This window comes from Leptosomus discolor, chromosome 2 (genome assembly GCF_034619465.1).
Source record: "Leptosomus discolor isolate bLepDis1 chromosome 2, bLepDis1.hap2, whole genome shotgun sequence".
In the NCBI taxonomy this organism is placed as follows: Eukaryota; Metazoa; Chordata; class Aves; order Leptosomiformes; family Leptosomidae; genus Leptosomus; species Leptosomus discolor.
The window spans coordinates 76,536,721-76,557,752 of record NC_141392.1 but is presented as its reverse complement, the minus strand read 5'-3'; the positions used below and the strand labels follow the sequence as shown (position 1 = coordinate 76,557,752).

General features: G+C 45.6%; 1 protein-coding gene across 1 annotated transcript; it reads right to left on the bottom strand.

Moving 5' to 3' along the window:
* Positions 1-7,006: 7,006 nt before the first annotated feature.
* On the bottom strand, positions 7,007-16,366 carry PPIL6 (peptidylprolyl isomerase like 6). The gene is made up of 8 exons (XM_009956413.2): positions 16,304-16,366; positions 14,913-15,008; positions 14,282-14,470; positions 13,388-13,450; positions 13,106-13,253; positions 11,672-11,728; positions 8,596-8,731; positions 7,007-7,118 (listed from the first exon to the last, which is right to left on the bottom strand). The coding sequence occupies exons 1-8, from the start codon at positions 16,358-16,360 to the stop codon at positions 7,007-7,009; spliced, it is 858 nt and encodes a 285-aa protein (XP_009954715.2). The 5' UTR covers positions 16,361-16,366.
* Positions 16,367-21,032: the final 4,666 nt, after the last annotated feature.

Below are 21,032 nucleotides of genomic sequence, written 5' to 3'. Positions count from 1 at the left end.
TGTGCTGGACTTGGCAGTGTTAGGTTTGCTGTTGGACTTGATGACCTCAAAGATCTTTTCCAACCTGAATGATTCTATGATTCCCTCCTGACCACTGGGCACAGTTCCCCCTCTGCCTATCAGATTCCCTGTCTCTTTCTCTCTGTCCTTTGTTTTTCCTTAAGGCAGCTTGAGCCCGCGTATATCATCAACAGTGGACTCTGCAAATAATTATTTGTGTAAATATACCTCAACGTTTTGTGCAATGCCAGCGCAGGCAACTGTTGGGAAACCAAGACAAACATTCATGCCTGCTTGTAATCAAGGAGAGCCAAGCTAGAGCTATAAAGCAAATTTTAGTGTGGACCTGATTTGAGAAAGGTGCCATCATAACGAAAGGACAGATGAAAGAATTACAGTCAGGAAAATTCTCCCCGATTTCTCCTAAGTGTGAGCTGGACTTGGGCAGTAAAGAGGAAACTACCAAATAAAACCCTAGCTTAATCTTCCATTTTACTTTCTTTCCTGAAGGTGTTTTTTTGCCAAGAGAGCAATACAAATTCAGAGACTTTAAGGTAAGCTACCTATCATGATTACTGTGTGAGCTCCGGAAAGGTCTGGAGAACTGTTGGTAATACATAAATTGGGCACAGAGCTTTCTGACAAGCTTCTGTACCATCACATGTGGTGCTTCTGCTAGTGGGCAGGATGGCTAATGCTTTGCCTTCCTGCAAAGTCATCTTAAAGTGAGAATATAGAAAAAGGACTGCAAAGAAAACAGCAGAGAATCAATTTTGCGATATGAACAGGAACCTCATAGCAGCTGCAGTGAAGTGACCAAACATGGTTTGTTCAATGTAAATGTCAGTGACATATGCATTTAGTTCTGAAAACTGATAAGGTGACTGAAGTCACACACTCAATTTAGTTGTATTCCATTCTGCCTGTACTTTTTACTGGAGTGTTAAATGGTTCAGTTATTCCTGCAGTATGATTAAAGTTGCTGGCTTTTTAATGAGAAGAAATAATTTTCATGGTCATTATTAAAATACTATGTTTCTGTTCTAACTTTGAGAAAGCACCATGTAAGATAAATTGAGGAGCAGCATAAATAGATATTGCAACGTAAGTGAAACTGCAGTGAGCATTGAATATGGGAGTTTCCTATGGCTTCCACTCATCCCTCCTGGCCATGCCTGCAGAGATTTTTATGTCCTTCTGGGACAAGGGTCTCCTACTGGGATCAGGCCTTGATTCACAGGATCTCGTGATTTCACTAGACACGTGGCATTATTTGAACTAAGGTTTTCCTTTTTGCAGTTCTTGTGGGTTATGATATTAAATATATCTTCAGCAGCAATCATAGTGTTTTATGAGGGATGCAGTGGCAGTTCAGTTGATGTGCTGGACACATGAAGTGTCATAGTTGCTGCAACTGCATTTCATGAGGACTACGTACTAAAAAATCTCCTTTTTGAGAAGGAAAACAAATGGGACATATGTTAAATGTGATTGGTAAAAGATGAAACTTGGATTAGTGTGTATATATATGGAAAAACTGGGAGAAAATGAAGTATAAAATAAAACAGAAGTAAGATTACCAGCAGGGCAAGAAATATAGCTACAGCACGTCTCCACAAGCGAGTGAAAACATGTCTGTCATGTAATCTTGGGGGCTGGTGGGAATCCAACTGAATGATAAATGTGGTTTGTCTGTTTTTTCTTAAAGTCAGCATCTTGGGACTTTGTTGTAGCATGCAGTCAGCAGGATCATAGCAGCCTGGGTTGTTGTTGTTGGATTTAAAATATCACATTCATCACTGTAGTCATTTTTCATTGCACTGTTATATACTTAGTGGTAAGTAAGGCATTTACCTCTGTTTTGAATCTATAACGAATTCCAAGCACTGCATTACTGGAAATTTATGTAAAGTCCTTGGCAAAAATGGGTAAAACCTAAGGGTCCGCAGATGTCCGTTTTTGGGGGGAAGCACATTTTAAATGTAGTAAATGCCCAGGATTCGCAGCAGATCAAGTTGTATCAATTGGTGCTTGGCAAGATGTGATAACGTGGCTTTTGAAAAGGTTTCAGAAGAGCGTACTGCAGTTTGGGGTGGTAGCAATAAATGAAAAAAAATGTAGCAGATAAACTGAAGGAAACATTTAGGTTCAATTTGTAAACATTTGTTCTCATTTCCAAAATGTTATTTCACCTGCATGGAAAGAGAGGTGTATGTGAACTGTAAATACCCAGTGGGTATTTTAACAAGGAAAATTCACCATCCAAAGAGGTTTCGGGGTATTTCGTGCCGTTACATAATGATGCATTATTGGATTCTGGTGCCATTCACTGTCTTTGTCATCAGTCAGAATTAACGCATTGATTCCTGTGCTGAGAGCTTCGTAACCTTAGTTAATCATTGTGTTGCGAGACAGGTATGGTGGTAAATCGCGCTGCAGAGGTGTGTCTGATCGGGGCTGGATGCAGCCCCAAGGCACGTACGGGGTTGTGTGTGCCGTGGTGTGTGACATCTAAGTGTGCATTTAAGGTGCCCGAGTGTCTGTCCCCAGCAGAAATTCTGGGTGAGGACACTGGCATCCGCCTGAGGCAAGCAAGGTGGAGCTGTGTCTGGTGCCCCCTCACGCATGCTGTGGGACAGGCGCTCGCTCAGCCCTACCAGGTGGGGTGGAAAGGCTGCTTTTAACATAAGGAACAGGTAAAAACATATATGCAGAGTGGTACTGAGGATGTAATAACATTAAAAGTTTTTTCTTAGTTCTTTTAGAGGTAGTAGTACAGGCCAATGCTTTTAGCCTAAGGCAAGCCAAAGAGAGATGCCTTGAGAAGAAGAATGGAAGGCAACAGGTAGAGGCGAGACGGAGCGGAAGGAATAAACTTTTCACCTGTGCAGCTGGGACCAACCGCAGAACGAGGTCGGGCTTGTTCATGTAACCAAAGAAAAACAAGGCTAATGTTCAGACAGTCTTCCTTTAACAGCACATCCATTTACCATATTTGTAAGACGCGTTTTTCTGTTGGTGATGGTGTAGTACAGCAGTGGGCTCTGGCCTGTGTGAGGGCAGGAGCATACCCCCTGCTCCTAGGAGTTCAGCTGTGTGCTCAAGGCTGGCTGGCTGATAAGAGATGCCTTGGCCAGCCTGGGAGCTTTTCAAGAGAAAGAACCTCAGCAGGAGCTCCCCAGCTTTTTCTTGGAAAGTGATTTTAGGCTGAGGCTCTTGCATCTGGCCCCCACCTGAGCTGCAGCCCCACGGGTGTTGCAGTCCTGCCAATGCCCGGCCTTGGGTCCCATTGGCCTGACCTCCGGCTCTTGCTGTGCCCCGATGACCCAGACCAGTGCTTCTTTCCTCACAGCATCTGAGGTATGGGCACGATTGAGCTGTGTTGAGCTGCTTCTTAACATCCTAAACCTTATCAGAATTACAGTATCAAGATTCTTTCTATTAAGTTTGTAGAATCATTCCACTTACCCATTTGCTTCATGCAATAGCTGTATCACGTCATTCTGACCCATTTGCTATGCTGCATAGTTGATATTTTCAGTAAAGTTCTTTCAAAATCAGTCCTTTGGAGCACCTTTTTTCTCCCTGGAATTGGTGTCAGGAGCTCTTTTGTCTGTGACTTACGGCTGGGGGCTCAATGGTGGTTTAGTTAAGTGTATCCCAAGCAATAAGTATTTATTAGTTATTACAAAATAAGCAGAGAGCTATAGCCATGACAGTCTAAAAAGGAAGATGAGGCTGGTCTGTAGGAAGATGAAATGTGTTGTCGAAGGCCCACCTGATACAATTGAAATGAACATAGACCTCAGAAATCCCAAGGCTTCCCCAGATCAGTGTGGAGGACTGACGGAGCTGAGGAGCCACACTAGCAATTTCTTTTGGCCTTAGCAGCCCTCCTGGGTCAGATTCAGAAGCCCGCTGACCTCAGGTTAGGTAACCTACGTTGTAGTCAATGACCTCATCCTCCAACTTTGTCTGATCAGTGCTTGAATTAGTAAGGGCTAACAACTGGTACCCACTGTCCATGGTTTATTAGCACACTGTCCTTGCGGTTTTAACACATGTGTCTGTATGAAGAAAATCACTTTGTGTGTAGTCTGAAGGCTTCTTTCATCACTTTTCATATAGAGCAGTTTCTAAAGGCTGGAGTAAGAAGCTCAGCATAAAACTCTAATAAAGCAAAAATTGAAAGATACCCATTTTTCTTACAGCAGCGACACATTACAAAAACAAACTATTGTGTAATCTGGTAAGATAATAGTTTTCTCAGGACGCAGGTTGCTGCCATCTGCCCTTTATAGAAGGGAGTTTTTGTATATGGTTGCTGGGGAAGGGAACTTCTCCAAAACCAGCAGTTGGCAATGGAAGTCATCACCTCCCCGTCTGCAGACCGCCCCTGAATTTCCTGGCTTTTTGGAGACCCCGTGGCTTGCCTCTGGAACTTGCGCATCCTCTGGATGCTTGCACACACCACTTCTTTGGTCTGGCTCTCTCAGAGGAGGCAATGCATTCCTAGTGACTTGATCAGAGTTTTAAGTTACGGCAGAAAGTATGGCACAAAACGTCATTTTGGATTGAGGTTAAGATGATTTTTCCTTTTCTGTTTCATTGTTCGTTGCCCTGGGATCCCTAGTAATGTCCAGCTTGCTGGCACTGGGGACCCAGGGTTGAAACACACTCTTTTAGGTGACCTCTTTAATACTGGATGAGAAATTGTACCACATTTTTTCTGTCAGAGTGCCTTGTCGTGACCAACGCAAATACAGTAATTGTGGGTTGCCTGAAGGATCATTGTGCTCAAAATTCAAAATACTTCCTGGTTGTGCTCTCCTCGTTACAACGTTTTCCATGTGGTATAACTTCAAGCAGTCGTCCCCTGCCCAGTCACCCTGTGCGGCTCTCCTAGATCCCGAGTGTACGACACCCTGTATGTCATACATCCAGCCGTCATACTTGTTACGAGGTCTGTGACTTCTGGCACAGGATCAGCTTCCTGATACTTGACATGATCAGGCATTTGCATGCCCTGAGGGATCCTGAACACTGCCCGTTGCCAGAGCATGAGTTTCTGGGCTCTGACTGCTGCTCAGATCAGGTCGTTTGGACTCGAAGCACATGCTATGCTCTGGCTCGGTCCCTCTTGGGAACACTGGGGACACCAGGGTGCAGCCATGCTACAGAGCAGACCTGCTATGGGTGACCAAGCCAACAGCAAATAAAAAAATCAATTAATTGGTCTGTTAGCATTGTCCTCTATAACCTGCAGAGCTAAAATTACTTTTGTGACTTTTATCTTTAAACATTTTAATATAATTTAAAATCCTTGCAAAACATAAGAGCCACTAACCTCCACCCCAATACTGAGTCTGGAAGCTGTATCCTTTCATAGGAATCGTCTCTATTACTTATGAAAAGTAATTTGTCAGGAAATGTGTTATTTTATGAAAAAAATACAACACTGTATTTTCATCTTTGACCCAGAACTATGAAGTGAAAGTAATTTCTCCCTAGGCAGTTTAATTGGTTTGAAATGTTCCAACAGAAGACTTAGTTCCTATATAGTAGTCTATGTGTAGATTGCAGAATGCTTTAGAAAGTAGAAGGATAAAATGTGTTAAAAGCTCCTTAGCTAGCTACAGACATATAAAGGTACTTTAGGTTAAAGAATCCTTTTGTTTTGTACTGTAAGTAAAGAAAAACCTAAATCCCCTTGATAAAATTAAGCCGACCTCTATACTCATTCAGAGCATGTGGAGATCACTCTAGGTCTGTGCTCTCTTCAGACATTCAGTTAAACATTTGCTGATTTATTAAATTCATTCCCATTTAGCAAATAAACTTAAGACTGTTACTTTTCATGAAATCCATGGGCTTAAGCTTGGACAAAATTAGGTCTCTCATAATGCTTCTGTAATTCAGCCTTTCCCGTCTTACCCTGGCACTGGTTTGTGGGGTTTAGCAGCCTGTATGGCGAGCCGAGGAGCAAAGGTCGCTCAGCCCAGAGTGCTCTTCGCAGCGCTGGAAATAGCGGCGAGAGCGCTGTACACTGACACAGCAGGGCTGGTTTAGCCTTGTATCTGTGTCCAAGCCCGACGAATGAATGCTCTTTCCTCTGAACTTCCAGTGAACTTGGTTATGGCCTCTCTTTCCAGGCTGCATTTTGATCCTCCACAGACCTTCTCTTCTTTTAATGCTTACCTGCCATCCTCTGCTGAAGCCATCAGAGAGACCTTGCATGCAAGAAATCACTGACACTAACAATCCTTGTGTATTATATATTTGCATCCCCGCATAACCTTAAAATTTCCTGTTTTGCAGTAAATTTATAAACAGTATTTTTCTCTGTTTTAGTGGCAATAGTCACGTTCTTGTTATGTGAGACCATCTGCCAAAAACGATTACTTAAAGCGTACGCCTGCTCTAGCATTTCCTGGTGTTAGCATGATGCGGCCCAACCTGATTTCAAGGGTGTTACTTTCAGTTTATAGTAGTCAGTGCAGGATCAAATGTATGGCATTCAGAGAGGCCGCAGTCCTGCAAATGTATTTTTTCCTCCTTTCCTCTGAGATGTCTGGGTGACCACAGGCAGCCTACATATGGTGTCTGAGCTATATGGAACAAACCTGTCAGGGCAATTGTGCTGTGGAGGTTGTGGTAGAGGCAGAATTTAGCCAGGAACTTTAGCTTTATCCCTATAGGTGTGTATCCGTCTGTCCACCCGTGCTTTAGTCATATGTGCTTGTCACTATATAACCGTATTAACACCGTTTCCCATAAACTGTAGACTGGCATTGAGATATGTTCACAAGTCTTTTTCTATACTCCTGTAAAAGTGCTTTTTAACAGCTTATGAACATTTTTGTTTAAGCCAAAAGGATGTTTCCAAGCCATTCACATGTGCAAGAAGTGCTTTTACTTTGCCTTAAGTGAAAGCCATCAAGGTCTGTAAGAAGCTGAGCAGAAAACAGTGCTCTACCTTGCGCCAGGCAGGAAAACCAGCTGGCAATCACGGCTCGAAGGTCCCACACGTAATAATCTTGCAGGCTACTGTAGGCCTTTCATTATGTGTAGGTACAGCTTCCAGTCTCTGGAGGACCTCTGTGCCCTCGATCAGTTGCCTACAGGAGGGAGAAAGTGCACACATGATCTGTCTCCATCCGGAGCCTGCTCTGCAGCCTCCGGCTTGCATGGGGCCGTAACAAACCCAGGCACCATTTTCCTACGACAGGCTGCATCCACTCTGCTCTTTACAAAGTTGCTCTTCACAATGGAGTTGCAAATGCCATCAGTTTTTGGTTAGTCTTTGATTAAGTTGGCATTTTAGGAGAGGTGAAAATAATATGGCTTTATGCAGCTACATTTATTTAAAGAAATACGTGATGTACTGTGTGCCCCAGCTACCAATGGCCATTACTTCTGAGAAGAAGTCAAGAGCCATGCTGTCAAGAAGTGACAGTATTAGAAGTGACTCCCTGAGAAATTTCCTTCACCGTGCCAATCTGAATCCTGAAAACAGTGCAACATTTTGCAGTCTTTATGATTTTCAGGCTGTCCTGCCTCCCATGTTGTGGGAGCATGAGCTGTGCCTCCTGCTGGCACCATCACAGTCATGGATGCCAGCAGTGCTCCAGAAAGCTTCATACTGTATCCCATCCCATCCCAACCCATCCTGCACAGTGGTACCAAGCGTGGAGGACACTGCAGGCAGCCCTTGCCCAAGTGGGGACATCAGAAGGACCGAGCAGAGCAGAGCAGAGCTGGAAAGTGCCCAGCTGACCTCATCATATGCTGTGGCTGCTTTTTGCTCCCTCAGGGTTAAAATCCCACTTGGATTTAAGAGAGCCTGGCTATAAGATCGTGGATCCTGCATATTTCAGATTACACAGAGCCAGTGTCAAGGCAGAAACTTGAGGTGAATGCCACTGGTTATAAATGCATCTAGCCAGCAATTGCCTTTGGTTTGTTCTCTGTAGGTTAGTCAGTTGTGCCTTTTCCTTGGTTTAAAAGTGCTGGCTTTCTCCATGAGGTGGTTACATAGAATCTGCAGTGTGAATTTCTCTCTCTGTGGTAATATATACATATTTTGCTCTTTTACATCAAGCAAACTGCTCAGAGTAATAAACTTCCTTACTACATTCCTGAAAATCTAAAAATTTTAACAGGGCCAGCCCTGTACATTAACCTACTGAGAACAAACTCCCAGCATGCATTCACTAAAATAATTTATTTCAGCTCATGAGGGCAGAGCAGAGCCCGGAGGCTTTGCTCAACACCCGCATGTCCATCAGGGCCCACCTTTGGCTGGCACCGAGCTGTGCAGGCATGGATTTGTAGCCTTCATGCTGGAGAGGCCCCGGCAGCTTTGCATTAGGGTTTTCCAGCTCAAGCAAGCCAGGCCAGGGCAGAGAAAGGGAGGAATGGGTGTCATTAGGCAATTCAAATCTAACATCCATCCACCCCCTGGCCAGAGGCATCTGCTTTGCAGCTGCTGTAGGTATTTCATGGCCACTTCCTCCCGGGCAGCAATGTCCTGCGGCGTCAGGGCGACATCCCGCGCAGCACAGCGGCAGCGGCAGCCAGCTTGTGCGTACCTACCCGAAAGCCACGTATTTTTTGTCCAGGTAGGGAGCTGGCTGGAGGATGATGTAGAACTGCGAGGCGTTGCTGTGGCGTCCCTTGTTGGCCATCCCGAGGACCCCTCTTCCCTTGTGTCGGATGGAGAAGCATTCATCTAGGGAAAGAGTTCAGGGATGAAAGGCTGCGGTTGTGTTGCTCCCTTTGCTGCTACTCACCATACAGCTCCCTTTTGCCAGCTCCTGCAAGCTGCCCTTCCCTTCTTCCCCACTCTCCCTTTCCCATTTCCTTTGCACCCAAAAGTCATTGAGTCTCATGCGAGCCAAGTCTGGTTTGAATCAATGTCTCTTCAAGAAAGAGCTTCCCACTACTGCCTAGTGCTTAAGCCTGTAAAAAAAAGCTAATGAAAAATATCCATGAAAAAGCACTTTAGGTATTTCTGAACATTAGATCCACGGCAGCGATGCCTCTGGCTCCCCGTTGTCGGTCTGCAATACCTCTCTCTGGAGCGAGCAGGAGACTTTAGCCAAATGAAATGACAGAGCTGAATAAATGGAGAGTAGACATTTAGTTAAGGAGGCCGTGGTGCTTCCGGAAGGGAAGCTTTGTTTCAAGGCGAGGAGACAGGCGATGGGAGCGAGAGCTGCAAGGAGGTGAAGAGGATCCTCTGTGCTGGCTGAGGAAGGACTGGTGAGGGAGAGAAGAAACGGCTCTTGAGGGATGTCTGGGGAAGGATAAGCATTAGGCATTCTTGGGTTTGGGGGATGATGGCAAGGATTGATTCCTTCCCCTCCATGGAGGGGAGCCTGGCTACAAGGTGGAGAGCAGGGAGTCCTCTGATCCTGACCTCCTCCGTCACCGGTCTGTGACCTGATCGCACTGAGCAGTCAAGAGCCCCACTGAGCTCTCAATGAACTTGAAGGAAACTGTAAAAATATTTAGATTTTACTGTTCTCTGATTTTTTAAAAAATGCTTTTTACCCTGTTTGAGTGCCCTTCTTAGAAACTGGTTCATAAAATGGTAATTAAATTTTAACTGAACAGTTACTCCCTGACTGCTGCCTTGTGGTTTGCAAAATGACTTCAGCAGACTAATTTTGGAGGAGGATGCTTTGTCCTATGACATGACGCTCCAGTCCGAGCGATTCTCTGTAATTACCTCAGTCCTTTCAGCTCATTCCAGTAAAATGTGGTTGCGTCCCATTAATTTCAGCAAGCGTTGCAGTGCCCGGATGCATGCCAAGCGCAGAGTCTCCCAGAACATTACCGGCTGACAGAGGCATCTCTCACCCTTTTCAGATATCGAAGATATTTGTCCTCTGCCCTCAGTGTAAAATAGTTTTGCAGGAAGCACTGGGAAAGCAATCTAAGCCTTAGAATAGAAAGGCATACCAAAGGGAACATCTTTCTCAAGGATGAAAAGCAACTTTTAATTAAAAAGGAGGAGGGGAAGAATTAGCAATCCTCTCCTTTAATACATCAACACGTGGAGTATGTACAATATGGGTAATAAAACTCTTCCAGGGACGCTTTCAAGGTTGACAGATTCCAAATTAAATCCACCTTAAAATGACTTAAGTGATTTTTGATGCATTGTCACCTTCCTACATGACATGGCAGCTTCTTTCCCGGGTAAAGCACAAGCTCTGCCTGGAGGAGGAGGATGGAGCTGGGAGCTGCACGCTGATCTGGGGCTTCGTGCCACAGCCCAGGCAGCGTGAGCGGGGCCATAGCTCTCCTGTACGCAGAGGTGCCTACGCACGCCTAAACTCATTTTCCTCCATGGACAATCTCTACCCAAACAGAGAGTGTGGAGGTTGCGAGATGCAAGCTAGCAAAATCCTTTGGGTAGCATTGCTGGAAAAGAGGATTCACAAACTATTAAACCCTTGGTGACATCCACTTTGCAAACAATTTAACAGCCAATCCTATTTTTTTCCAATACCAGCTTATGTTCTTTCTGAGAGGTGCATGTCCTGAGTGTCCAGGCTTGCTGCTCTTTCAGGAGCTCCAGCGTCAAATAAGTGAATTCTGCCCCTTCCTGCCCGCTCTAGGCAGCCTGTAGCATTTACTGCCTTAAATCCCACACCCCGGGCTTCCACTTCCAGCAGCTTTCGTGCCCACCAGCACTGCAGCTCAGCCGGGCAGAGCGGGCTAGCCACCTGCCTCCGGCCGGGTTTTGCTCCATCTATCCCGGGGCCTTGAGGCGAGAGAGGCTTCTCTTCATGAGCCGGCTCTTCAGTGTCTTGGGAAAGAAAGTTTTCAGCTACTCTTGGCGTTTCTGATCTCACCGTTGGCTGCTGCCCAGCCTGCTCAAATGTCACCTCATTTGCGCCATTGGCAGTGGGAAAGCTTTTATATAAGGAAGCATAAATCAGTTTCAAAAGTGCTTTAACTGTCATAAAATGACTTTATGGGTAGCATTTAATCTAAACAGAAGATCCCAAACGTCTATGTCAATTATATGGGTTGTTTTTCTTAAATATTGCAAGTTATAATGTTCTTTTTTCTTTGCATTTTCTTGCTTTATACCAGTATGGGGGAACATTTTTTGTTAAACTTAGCTCTGTTTGTCATTTCTCAGCTTTCATGGTTTTGTGTGAGACTCAGAAGTAACTCCCCTTACATCCACAGAGTCACGTGGCTGCTGGCAGCGATGCCTGCGGTGTGCCCAAGCCTGAAAAGCTGCCTGAGGTCCAGGAAATCTAGAGTCGAAGCCGACTTACTTCCATTACTGTAAATGCATTTAAACAAATGGTGTCTGGAGGCCTGTAGCTAATACACTTCTGCATTTCTAAGGTCCTGTCCACAAAGGTGGGTATTGGCAGTTTGAAGTAGGCAGCAGATGACCATCAGCCCTTCTTTAGGCAGGGAGAAGGGGCTGGTGGAGCTGAGCCTTCAGATCAAAAAATGTCCTCACTAAAGCAGTCTGGTCGTGCAAATACAAGCAGATAATAATTCTGACTGAAAAGCAAACCCTTTTGCTGTAGGGAGATGAAAGGAAATTCCCAGGCTATTCTGTGAATAAAATCAGATCAACAACTTGATTTTTGCAGAAATTTGCCATTTGCGCCTTAAGATTGCTGGGGAAACATACCTTCAAAGGTGGGACCATAAATTGACTCTCCTCCACCTCCCTTTCCAGTTACGATGTCTGCAGGGTAGATAAAAGGAACCATCAGAGACCAGGTTTATCACAGGCATTATTGGGGGGTTGTCAGGGAGCAGCTCAGCCGGGGTCAGAGACGTGGGTTGCATGTAAGCCTGGGGAACAACTGCACCCGTCTTTCTGTTTTACTATTGAAATTTTAACAGGCCTTTGGGAAGAGCTCTGCTTCCATCCGAAGAGAAGGTCTCTCTTTGGAGAACTATTTCATGCATTTAATTGCTGCCCCTCTGATGGCAGTATCTCAAGTGAGAATACGGCATCTCCCCTCCTGGGAGAGCTCCTGCGGTGGCCAGCACCCAGCCAAGGAAGGGGTTTCCTGGAGAAGGACGTCTGTTGGAGGGAGTAGGCTTAGAAGAAGGAAGGATGAAAATGCAGCCATGGTATTATGGTGAGTTAAGACCACTAACCTGTCTAAGAAAATCTAAGAGATTGTCTAAGAAAAGAGATTAGGGAGAAATCTGAACCAGATTTCTGATGGGTGAGGCACTAAAGAAGCCTGATTAATCTTTTTTTTTAACTTTTTTTTTTTTTTTAAAGAAGTCTCGTTTTGCTACTTTATTTAGGCATTGTCTTACACCATTCAGGTTGTGGTTAGTCCTTTACAGTAGCAAGCTTGTAATTTTAGATTGCTTTTATGGACTACAGAGATACCTGCACTGGAAGTCTATATCTATTCATGGGAAGTAGGAGGTTTATCTTCAAAGTATAAACATAAATGGATTTAAGCACTCACATTTGGAGCAGGCAAGGCAAGCACAGGTAGGAAATAGAGATAGGTAAGATGGACGATAGCCCAAAAGGGAGTAATGAAGGAAATGCTTTCCAATACACCTAACTATACTTCCCTGGGGATGTCAGGCAGGCTGTGTGACCCATCATTTGTGGTGCCTTTCTTGTCAGTGCCAAACTCCAGGTATAGCGCTGGCATTCAAACAACTCACCAGCATGTTTGGAAGGGCTCTAAATTAATCTCTCCATAAAACAAGGAGTATGTTTTCCTATGGATAGTCTTAGCGTTTTCATGTTTCCAATTGTTTCCTAATTACTCACCGGAGAACTTAATGGAAAAGACTTAATGCTTTTAATTCGTTTCCTAAATTCTTTTGGAAAGGTCTTGGATAATCGAATGAACAAATTATCCTATGTTTAGAAAGTGAGATGGCTAAAAGAAAAAATGTTTTGTGGTTTATATATATATATATATACACACACATATATATTAATTAAGAGCTTGTCCTGCAGAGATTAGCTTTGTCATGCAGTTCAGCTACGTCTCTGCGGATGAAGGCTGTTATTCATACAGATTATCCCACCCCCACTTCTGCGGTAACTCGGATTTACTCAGGGCACCTGGAAACGCACCTCCTCCTTGGATCCACCCGTTTTGCACGATGCGATGAAAAAGGGAATTTTTGTAGGTGAGCTCTCGGCCGTCACGGGGAGACTTCGCTCCTCCGGCGCACAAGGCGCGGAAATTCTCACAGGTCCTGGGACACACGTCCGAAAAGAGCTGCAAAAGTGAGAAGAGGAAAACACATGTGAAATTCCTAGCTGGCATCCACTGTCCCCCTCTCCTTCAGCAGGTGAAGGCACCACGCTGGGTGTGCTTGTTCCTCGCTTTTGCTTTTCTCCTCTGTAACGTACCTCAAACAGCAGCGTCCCGATGGGCTGTTCCTCAATGGCTATCTCCAGGTACACAAACACGTGCTGCTCAAGGCAGAAAAACAAATGCAGTGAGGGAAAGGCCCGCTCCATGCTGCACTCACTTCCTAACGCAGGCCAGGGTCCAGCTCCCTGGCGCGAATGGTCTCAGAAAATCTCCGCGGGATCGTCAGTGCACAACATCATTCCTACTATTTTGTTTAAGTAAACAAAAAAGTAGAGGATGCTTCACTTTGTTCTGGGCAGAAGAAATCCTAACAGGGTGTTAAAACCAAACTACCGGACAGGGCTTGCTTCTTCATCTTGCATTTATTTACATGCCTGTTGTAGCCCCTACAATACAGGCAGGAATAAATGAATCTGCAGGAATATTGGCCATCCCGCTAAAATGGGCATTGCTTGCATTTCCCAGCCAGCCTCAAATCTTCATGTGCTTGATACTTCATCTTCTGTGGTATTCATTTGGGGATGACATTTTGTTTTTCTCTGCTCTCAACACCATGCCGGTGCTGGCAGCGTCACACCTCATGACACCACAGCATTTCAGGGCATCCTGGCTGGGTAGGGAGAGGTCTGGCTGTTGGGCTTTTGGAACTCAAGAATCACGTGCTTTCGTCAGATTGTCGGGCATCTGGGCTACTGCTTGCCCCTTCCTGGCTGCCAACAGGTGTGGAGGCTCTGCCATCCTCAGCAGGGGATGCTCCCCATCAGCCTCTCCAGCCCCAGCTCCGGCCCTGCCGTCGCAGGGGAGAAAACCGAACCACTGCCACTGCTGTGCTCACTGTCCTTCCTCCTCGTGGTACCTGCCCTTTCATCCAACAACCTTTCCAGCCACTTACAGACCTTGTGCTCTTTGTGTAAAACAGTGCTACTTGCCTGGCTGGTTTTCAGATATTTGGCATAGAAATCCTCAGCAATCCCTTGATAAAGTGCCTCAGGCTTGAAGTCACGATAGTCCCACTCACGGTGAGACCACTTGAGCAGCTCCTTCTCGTCCCCCAGCAGCTGGCCATCAATGAAGCACATCACCGAGGAGGCATACGCCCATACCTCACCTCTCAGTTCCTGCATTTCAGAGGGAAAACAAAGCCTCAAGGGATTATTTACACAGTTAGCGAAGAAGCAATCGGTAATATCCACCACAGGTAAGGTGGCCTGTGGTATTTTTACGCCTTTCTTGTAAAACCACAAATCCCACTAACTGGAAGGGATTGGGCAGCAGCTTTTGGTGAGGTGTGCTGATATTGCACACATTTACATGCCCTAAAGATCTGGATTCTGCTGCTACGGGACATTATCATGACAAGAGTCATCTGGGTGTCACTTTGGGGGCAGCTCAGACCGAACAGAAAAAGCGCTTGGAGAGCCCCATCCTGCCTTGAGAACGTTAAATAAATTGGGGTGGAGAGGCTGACTTCCTAAATCTGTGGATGGCACCAAGCTGGGAGAGGCTGCAGCCCTGGGGAGAGGACTCGTGTCCGAAACAACCTGAGGACGCAAGAGTTACCTTCTTTTTCTCCTGTAAATATTCATGCCATGCAAATTCTACTAAAGGCTGTATTACAGGATCTGCAAACTTTCTTGGAAACTTCAGCTTCAGAGCCTGTATTTTCAAGGTAAGGAAAAAAAATTTGCTTACAAGTGGTTTAATACCCTCCCACACCCTATCCTATCACAGCTTGTATTTCCCTGATGAGCTATAACCTAAACCACGTTCTAATCCAGTTATTGCTTTGCACCCCCCATGCCTCTGGCGTAATTCCTGACACTTGCAGAAGTACACAGGAATTGCTTTAAATCCCTATTTGCGGATGTCTTGTTTTTCTATGAAGGGCTGCTTCACAGATGTTATTGAATTACACTGGTGCTCCCCTCACCCCTCCTCCCCATGTGAGATGGATGTAAGCGGTGAGATATTCAAAGATGTTGCTGAGCATCATCAACTGCATTTTTTGCACACATTCGTACGTGCATGGGGAGTCACAGTGCTCTGCTGTCCCAGGAGACTGGGCCCAGGGCCTTGGGGCAAGCAAGTGGCTCAGAGAAGGCTGCAAGGTGAAGATTTCCAGTCCCTGTTACTTGTACCATTGCCTCAGGAGCACAACGCTATTTAGCTATGGGACATTCCTGTCCGTCAAGTTAGCCTCATCTTCACGTGGGCTGTGGGGCACAAATGCCACAAGCTGTGGCTTGAAGCCAGCTGAGCTGGCCTTAAAAAGAATAAGGCAAGGAAGTGACTTTCTGTTCAGCTCATGGTCCCCGTTGCTTAAAAAAAAAAAAGGAAAAAAGCCAAGAGGCGCACTCCCCCCTGCAGCTATCAGCTTGGCTTGTGCTTAGGGCTGCTGATAGACGGCAGAGCTTTGTCAGCTGTAAATAATGCTGGGGAACAAGCCTGGCAGATGAACTCTTACAGGCAGGGAGGGCATAAAGGTCAGCGTCGTGCACCCCGCTGCGTGCTGTGCTGCTGCCGCACGGCTGAGCTTCTCATGAAAAGTCTGCGAAACCCCGTGAGCTTTGCAGCTTTTTGCTTTCTCATCTGCACCGACAGAACTGCATTAAGGGACTTGTCATAAGCTGCCGAGCAAGTCAGGCAGAGCTGTGATACGCGTGACATCTTACGCAGTGTGCACAGCTGTAAAATGTCTTGGACGTGCAGGAACAAGGAGGCGAGGATGCTGCAACGGAGACCCCCAGCCCTGAGCAGCGCTGAGCCAGGAGCCTATAAACCCTAGGTGCCAGCGCCTGGCAGCGCTGAAGAAGAGCAGAAACTTAAAATTCGGAGTATTTTCTTCCTAAGGGTCACTACCAGGCGCAGGCATTCCTCTGCTTATTTATGTCCAGCCTGCACCACTCCCCGCTGCTCCCAACCCAGTGCCGGGGTTGAAACCCGAGGGTTACCTCTGCTGCGCACTTGGCCACGTGGAAAGCTGGGTCCTGGAGCAGTCCCACCACCATCACCTGTTGCAGGCCCATGGCGTCCTGGCCACCACGAGTCCGAGTTCATCAACAAAGCCCGGCTCCATGGCAACGCTAGACACCAAAACCCGCCCCCCCCCCCCCCCCCCCCCCCGCATTTCCAAACATTTCCCAAGCTTAACATGAGCGGGTTTCAACCCTGTCGGAGCACGGTAAACGCTCCGATTTCTGTTTTCCCCTGAAGGAAGGAAAATGAGGTTACGCAGAAAGTGTGTGGCAGAGCAGGGGACTGAAGGCAGCTCTGTTCAGACCTCATGACAGATGCTGTCAGTACAGGATCATTTAAAAGAAAGAATAAAGATCCTGTTGGTAATGGTGGCTAATAGCAGCTGCCCAGCAAAAAGCAGTAAGAATAAGCAAACATGAGGGCAGTGCTTCCCTATTACTCTCCCAGCCTCTGCTCAAGGATTTCCTGGTATCTTTGTGTTTAATTCCCCTTGGTGGCTCTTTTTCATGTGAATTTCTTTGCTTTTCAGACAAATTTAAAAATCCAGCATACACAAAATCCCGTGGCAATGAGATTTACAGCTTAATGACATGCTGTGTAAAGCGTGCATCTCCTTTTGATGCGGAAACTCCCACCCACAGCCGTATTCACTGGGCGCTGCTGAGACATCATTCCCACCGGCAGCCTGGGCAGAGCGGTACGGGGCACGGACGGAGCGGTTCCAGAGGGGTCGCGGCTCCCACAGCAAAGCTTTGTGTTTGTGCCGCCGTGGCAGCTTTGCACCCTTTCGGCCGACGCAGCACGTGCAGAAGCGGTTTTGTGGGACAGCTGTAGGTTCAGCACGGGCTTCTGTCAGCGTGGCTGGGTCAGGCTGGTTTTAGTCTCTGAGCAAAGTGAATTTTAGGAGGCAGCAGTGTTAGAAGTGACAAAAGTGAATCGTGCATCCTGTCAAAAATTTGCACGACTTTTCATGACATCGTAGAGCAACAGAACAATCGTCACATCCCCAGAAAAAAAAATTACTTTTGACACATCAAAATCCTATTGCAGAGACAGTTGTGATTTTCATGAGGAAAATACGTTCTGCAGAACAAACCTATGTTAACTACAATTAAAAAAAAATTAATTTCTCATATGAATAACAATGTGCACTTTTTTTTTCCCAGTTGTATATCCAAATGGCTTTATGAAGTGATAAATTTGTACCTAACCCCAGGGTCGGAACTAAAAAGCCTACAGCCTGTCAGCTACGTGTTTCTGAACTACCCCTGCCTGCAAAATTCAGACTGAGAAAGAAATCACAGGCTGCAGAAGGGCTCCCCCATGTAGCCCTGAAGTTTCTCCGGTCGCTGCATGGCTCAGTGATGTTTTCTTGCAGAGATTCGTGAGGGCAACACTCCTGTAACTGCTTTGTTGGGATTTGCAGCCATGTTGGACTTGCAGAGCTCCATCCTCACAGTATCAAAGACTGTGAAGAAGATCAGATTCTGAAGCACAGCTGCCCCCTTGCCTGAAAGGCCCATGCACAAGATGCTATCACTTTACGGTGCTGTCCTGCTGAAAAAATGCAGAAAACGGAGGGAGATGAAACAGTTTGGACAATGGGACATATTAAAATCCCATGGTAGACAAGGCAGTTTTAATTTACACAGAGGTACTGGGTGGCAGCAGACAAGCCGAGGCGTGCTGGCAGCTACCCGCAGCAAGCAGCGTGTGAAACGGCAGCCGCGTTTTGTAGGCTGTGAGCGAGCGATGCAAAGGAAAGCCCTTTCCTTCCTCCTCCCGAGGGCCGGCACAATGACTGCCGGAGCCTCTGCAGGTTGTGACGAGCAGAACCTAATTTTAGTAGCCAGACCATATGGCTTCTGCTACAGCCGGAAAAAAAAAAAAGTCTATAGCAGCCTTATGTGAAGTCAAGAAGACAAGCAACATACCCAGAGTCAAATATAAAATCAGTAACACTTCAGAAAATATTATCTTCACTACATATTTTTCTCCACATTTGTATTCTTAGCTTGATACAGATTAATACAACTGAAGTTTATTTGGCCTTTTAAAACTTCTCTTTCCTCCTTTTTGTACTATAAAATGTAACTACTAAAACCAGAGCAATCCTCTGCTTGTTATTTTCAACAAACAAGATATGTGTATTTCATAAATGTGCTTAAATTTACATACGAGTTCTGTTCCTGAAATTTAATGCTGGTAATGCTGGAAATTTAATATGTATGACTGGTTTCTGTTATTCTTTTTTTTTTTTTTTAAAAAAAAAAGGGTTGTTTTTTTTTCTGATAATTCCTAGGCATGGAAATTCTTACTGTCATTGTGGGCAAGAGAGAGAATTCACTACAAACGTGCTGCTAATAGTCAACTAATAGTCAAAGTCAAGAAGAAAAGCAACAGTTAGCCAAACAAGCTTAATATTATTAGCCAACAAGCTAGTAATATCACTAGCCGTACAGGACTGTTTGCTGCAAATTTATGATGGGCTTCTTTAAAAAAAAAAAAAAAAAGATCAAGCCAAGAGCCACCAATTACTTGTTGTCTCTATCCATTCTGGCTTTTATTTCTTCTCTTCTTTTCACATCAGGTTCATTACATGTACAATTCAGGTACATGAAAACCTACTCAACAGGTTGCAAATTATCAAAATCATATGTATCAAAATCTTAAACTGGATTATTATTATTCATTTCAGCCTCTTTCTCCTACCTGTTTATGACAATACGATGTTGTTCTGCAAGTTTATTCATATATCATAGATGACCATAAATGTTTTGCTGGTGTTAAAGAGTTAGACAGGAGTTTGCCAGTACTGCTGTGCTCTGCCAGCCACGGCAGCTGTGCCGTGCTGCATTTGGTCTGGAGAGACCGACAATTACCACGAAGAAAAGTATGGAAAGTTCAAGAAGTTGTACAGCGTGTTTAAACAGTGATACTGAAACCCTTTCAAAGGCCAGGCAGCTAATGTTCTTGGAAACATAAAGCCCTTTGAAATACGTACACGCGCCCTGACACGAGACCTGAGAGTTTTGCTTCTGCGGGATTGTCAGAGGGTTTCCTCCTTCCAAACCTCTCCACCTGCCATGGCCTCGGCCATTTCAGGCCTTTTCAGTTCAACACAGCATCTGAAACAGACTGAGAAAGAGAACAGAAAGGCAGATTGGATTAATTAAAAAAAAAAACCACAAACCACAACAAACTAACCTCTGGCAGGAGAGCTGCTAGGGGTCACCCAGCGACATTCTAGCAAAGGGCAAATCAAATGACTACAGCATCACCCTGCTGAAATAATACCATGCTTGTTGAAGACACAAATGCCAGATAACTTCACAGCAAATACCTGGAGAGGAAACATGGCACAGCTTATCTGCTGAAGCTGCTGAACCACAACAGCGTGCTGTCATGACTAGTGGGAGGGCCGCCGCCGCTGTTTCACACCAGGCCCTTGGGCTGCCACAAGTCCTTTCCAAGAGATGCTATGCAGGGAAAACACAGCTGTTGGATCGCCCAGCAGGCGAAGCAAACAACGCAGGAGACTTCAAAAAAGGTCTCCCTACTGCCAGGGAACAAAGGACAGATTCAGCTCCAGAAAGAAGGAAGACCTCTATAAGTTTAGTCTTCCAGGTGGAAGGCAGAAACCAACATCACTTCATCAAGAAATCCAAAGCAAAGCCAAAGGGATAAGAGCTGTCCACAACCACCTGAACTTCTTCAGGTGACTGCTGTAATAGCCACAAGGCATGCTACCTTTGAAGGCAAGGAGGATCCAGTGGTTTGAAGGGAAGACCCATGAACACCTAAGAATCAGCACCCTTCAGAAAGGCACAGACAGTGGGATACAGTTGCAGGTCTTAGGCAGGACAGGGTAGGGAGCTGCTAACGAAAGCAAACTTCTGCATCCTGCTTTTCCAAAGACAAATTCTGTCAGGTAGGATTAAAATATTAGCCAGAAATGAGCAGTATGCATACTACAGTGAGATGCTGGTTCACCTAGAATATGCCTGGATGTTTTTTCCATTCAAAGAATTGCTTGAGCCAGAGACAAAGAGCAGTCCCTCTTGTAGAAAACGATTCATTGTTCACCATGTTTTATGCAGGATCTGAAAAGGGATGGAGCATACAGGACTGTTGTAGCTCACAGGACTGCAGGTCTGCAAACAGCAGACTCTTTAATGCCTCTAATGAACAGGTAAGAGAGATCCTGAAACCATAGCTATGGCAAATACAGCATTGCCAGTGCCTTCTCCACTCTCAAAGAGAACCTGCAGTAGCAGTAGGATTAGGAAAAAGCCTGCACAGATGGACTTCCAACCCTGGGAAAATAAGCCTATCCAGGAAGCACCCTTGACTGCTGCCCATACTCCGGGGCACACCTGCTGTGCAAACCTGTCTCCTGCCAGCCACTCCCAAGTTGGACTCAGCTTCTCCCATATGTGAACACTTACACAGTCATCCAAAGTCTGCTGCAGAGACGGAAGACGTGGGGAGACAGAAAACACACCAGGCTGCTATGCTCACATGGGCATTGGGTCAATCACTAGGAACGAATCCCCTACTGGGTTTCATTTAAGGTGAAGTGGGAAAAGACAAAATAAATAAATAAATCCCAGCACACTAGGATAGGTTTTAGCAAAGAGCAACCACGAACTTGATCACGATGACTAACCAGCTAAGACAGTAAAACAAGCGTTTTACAAATAG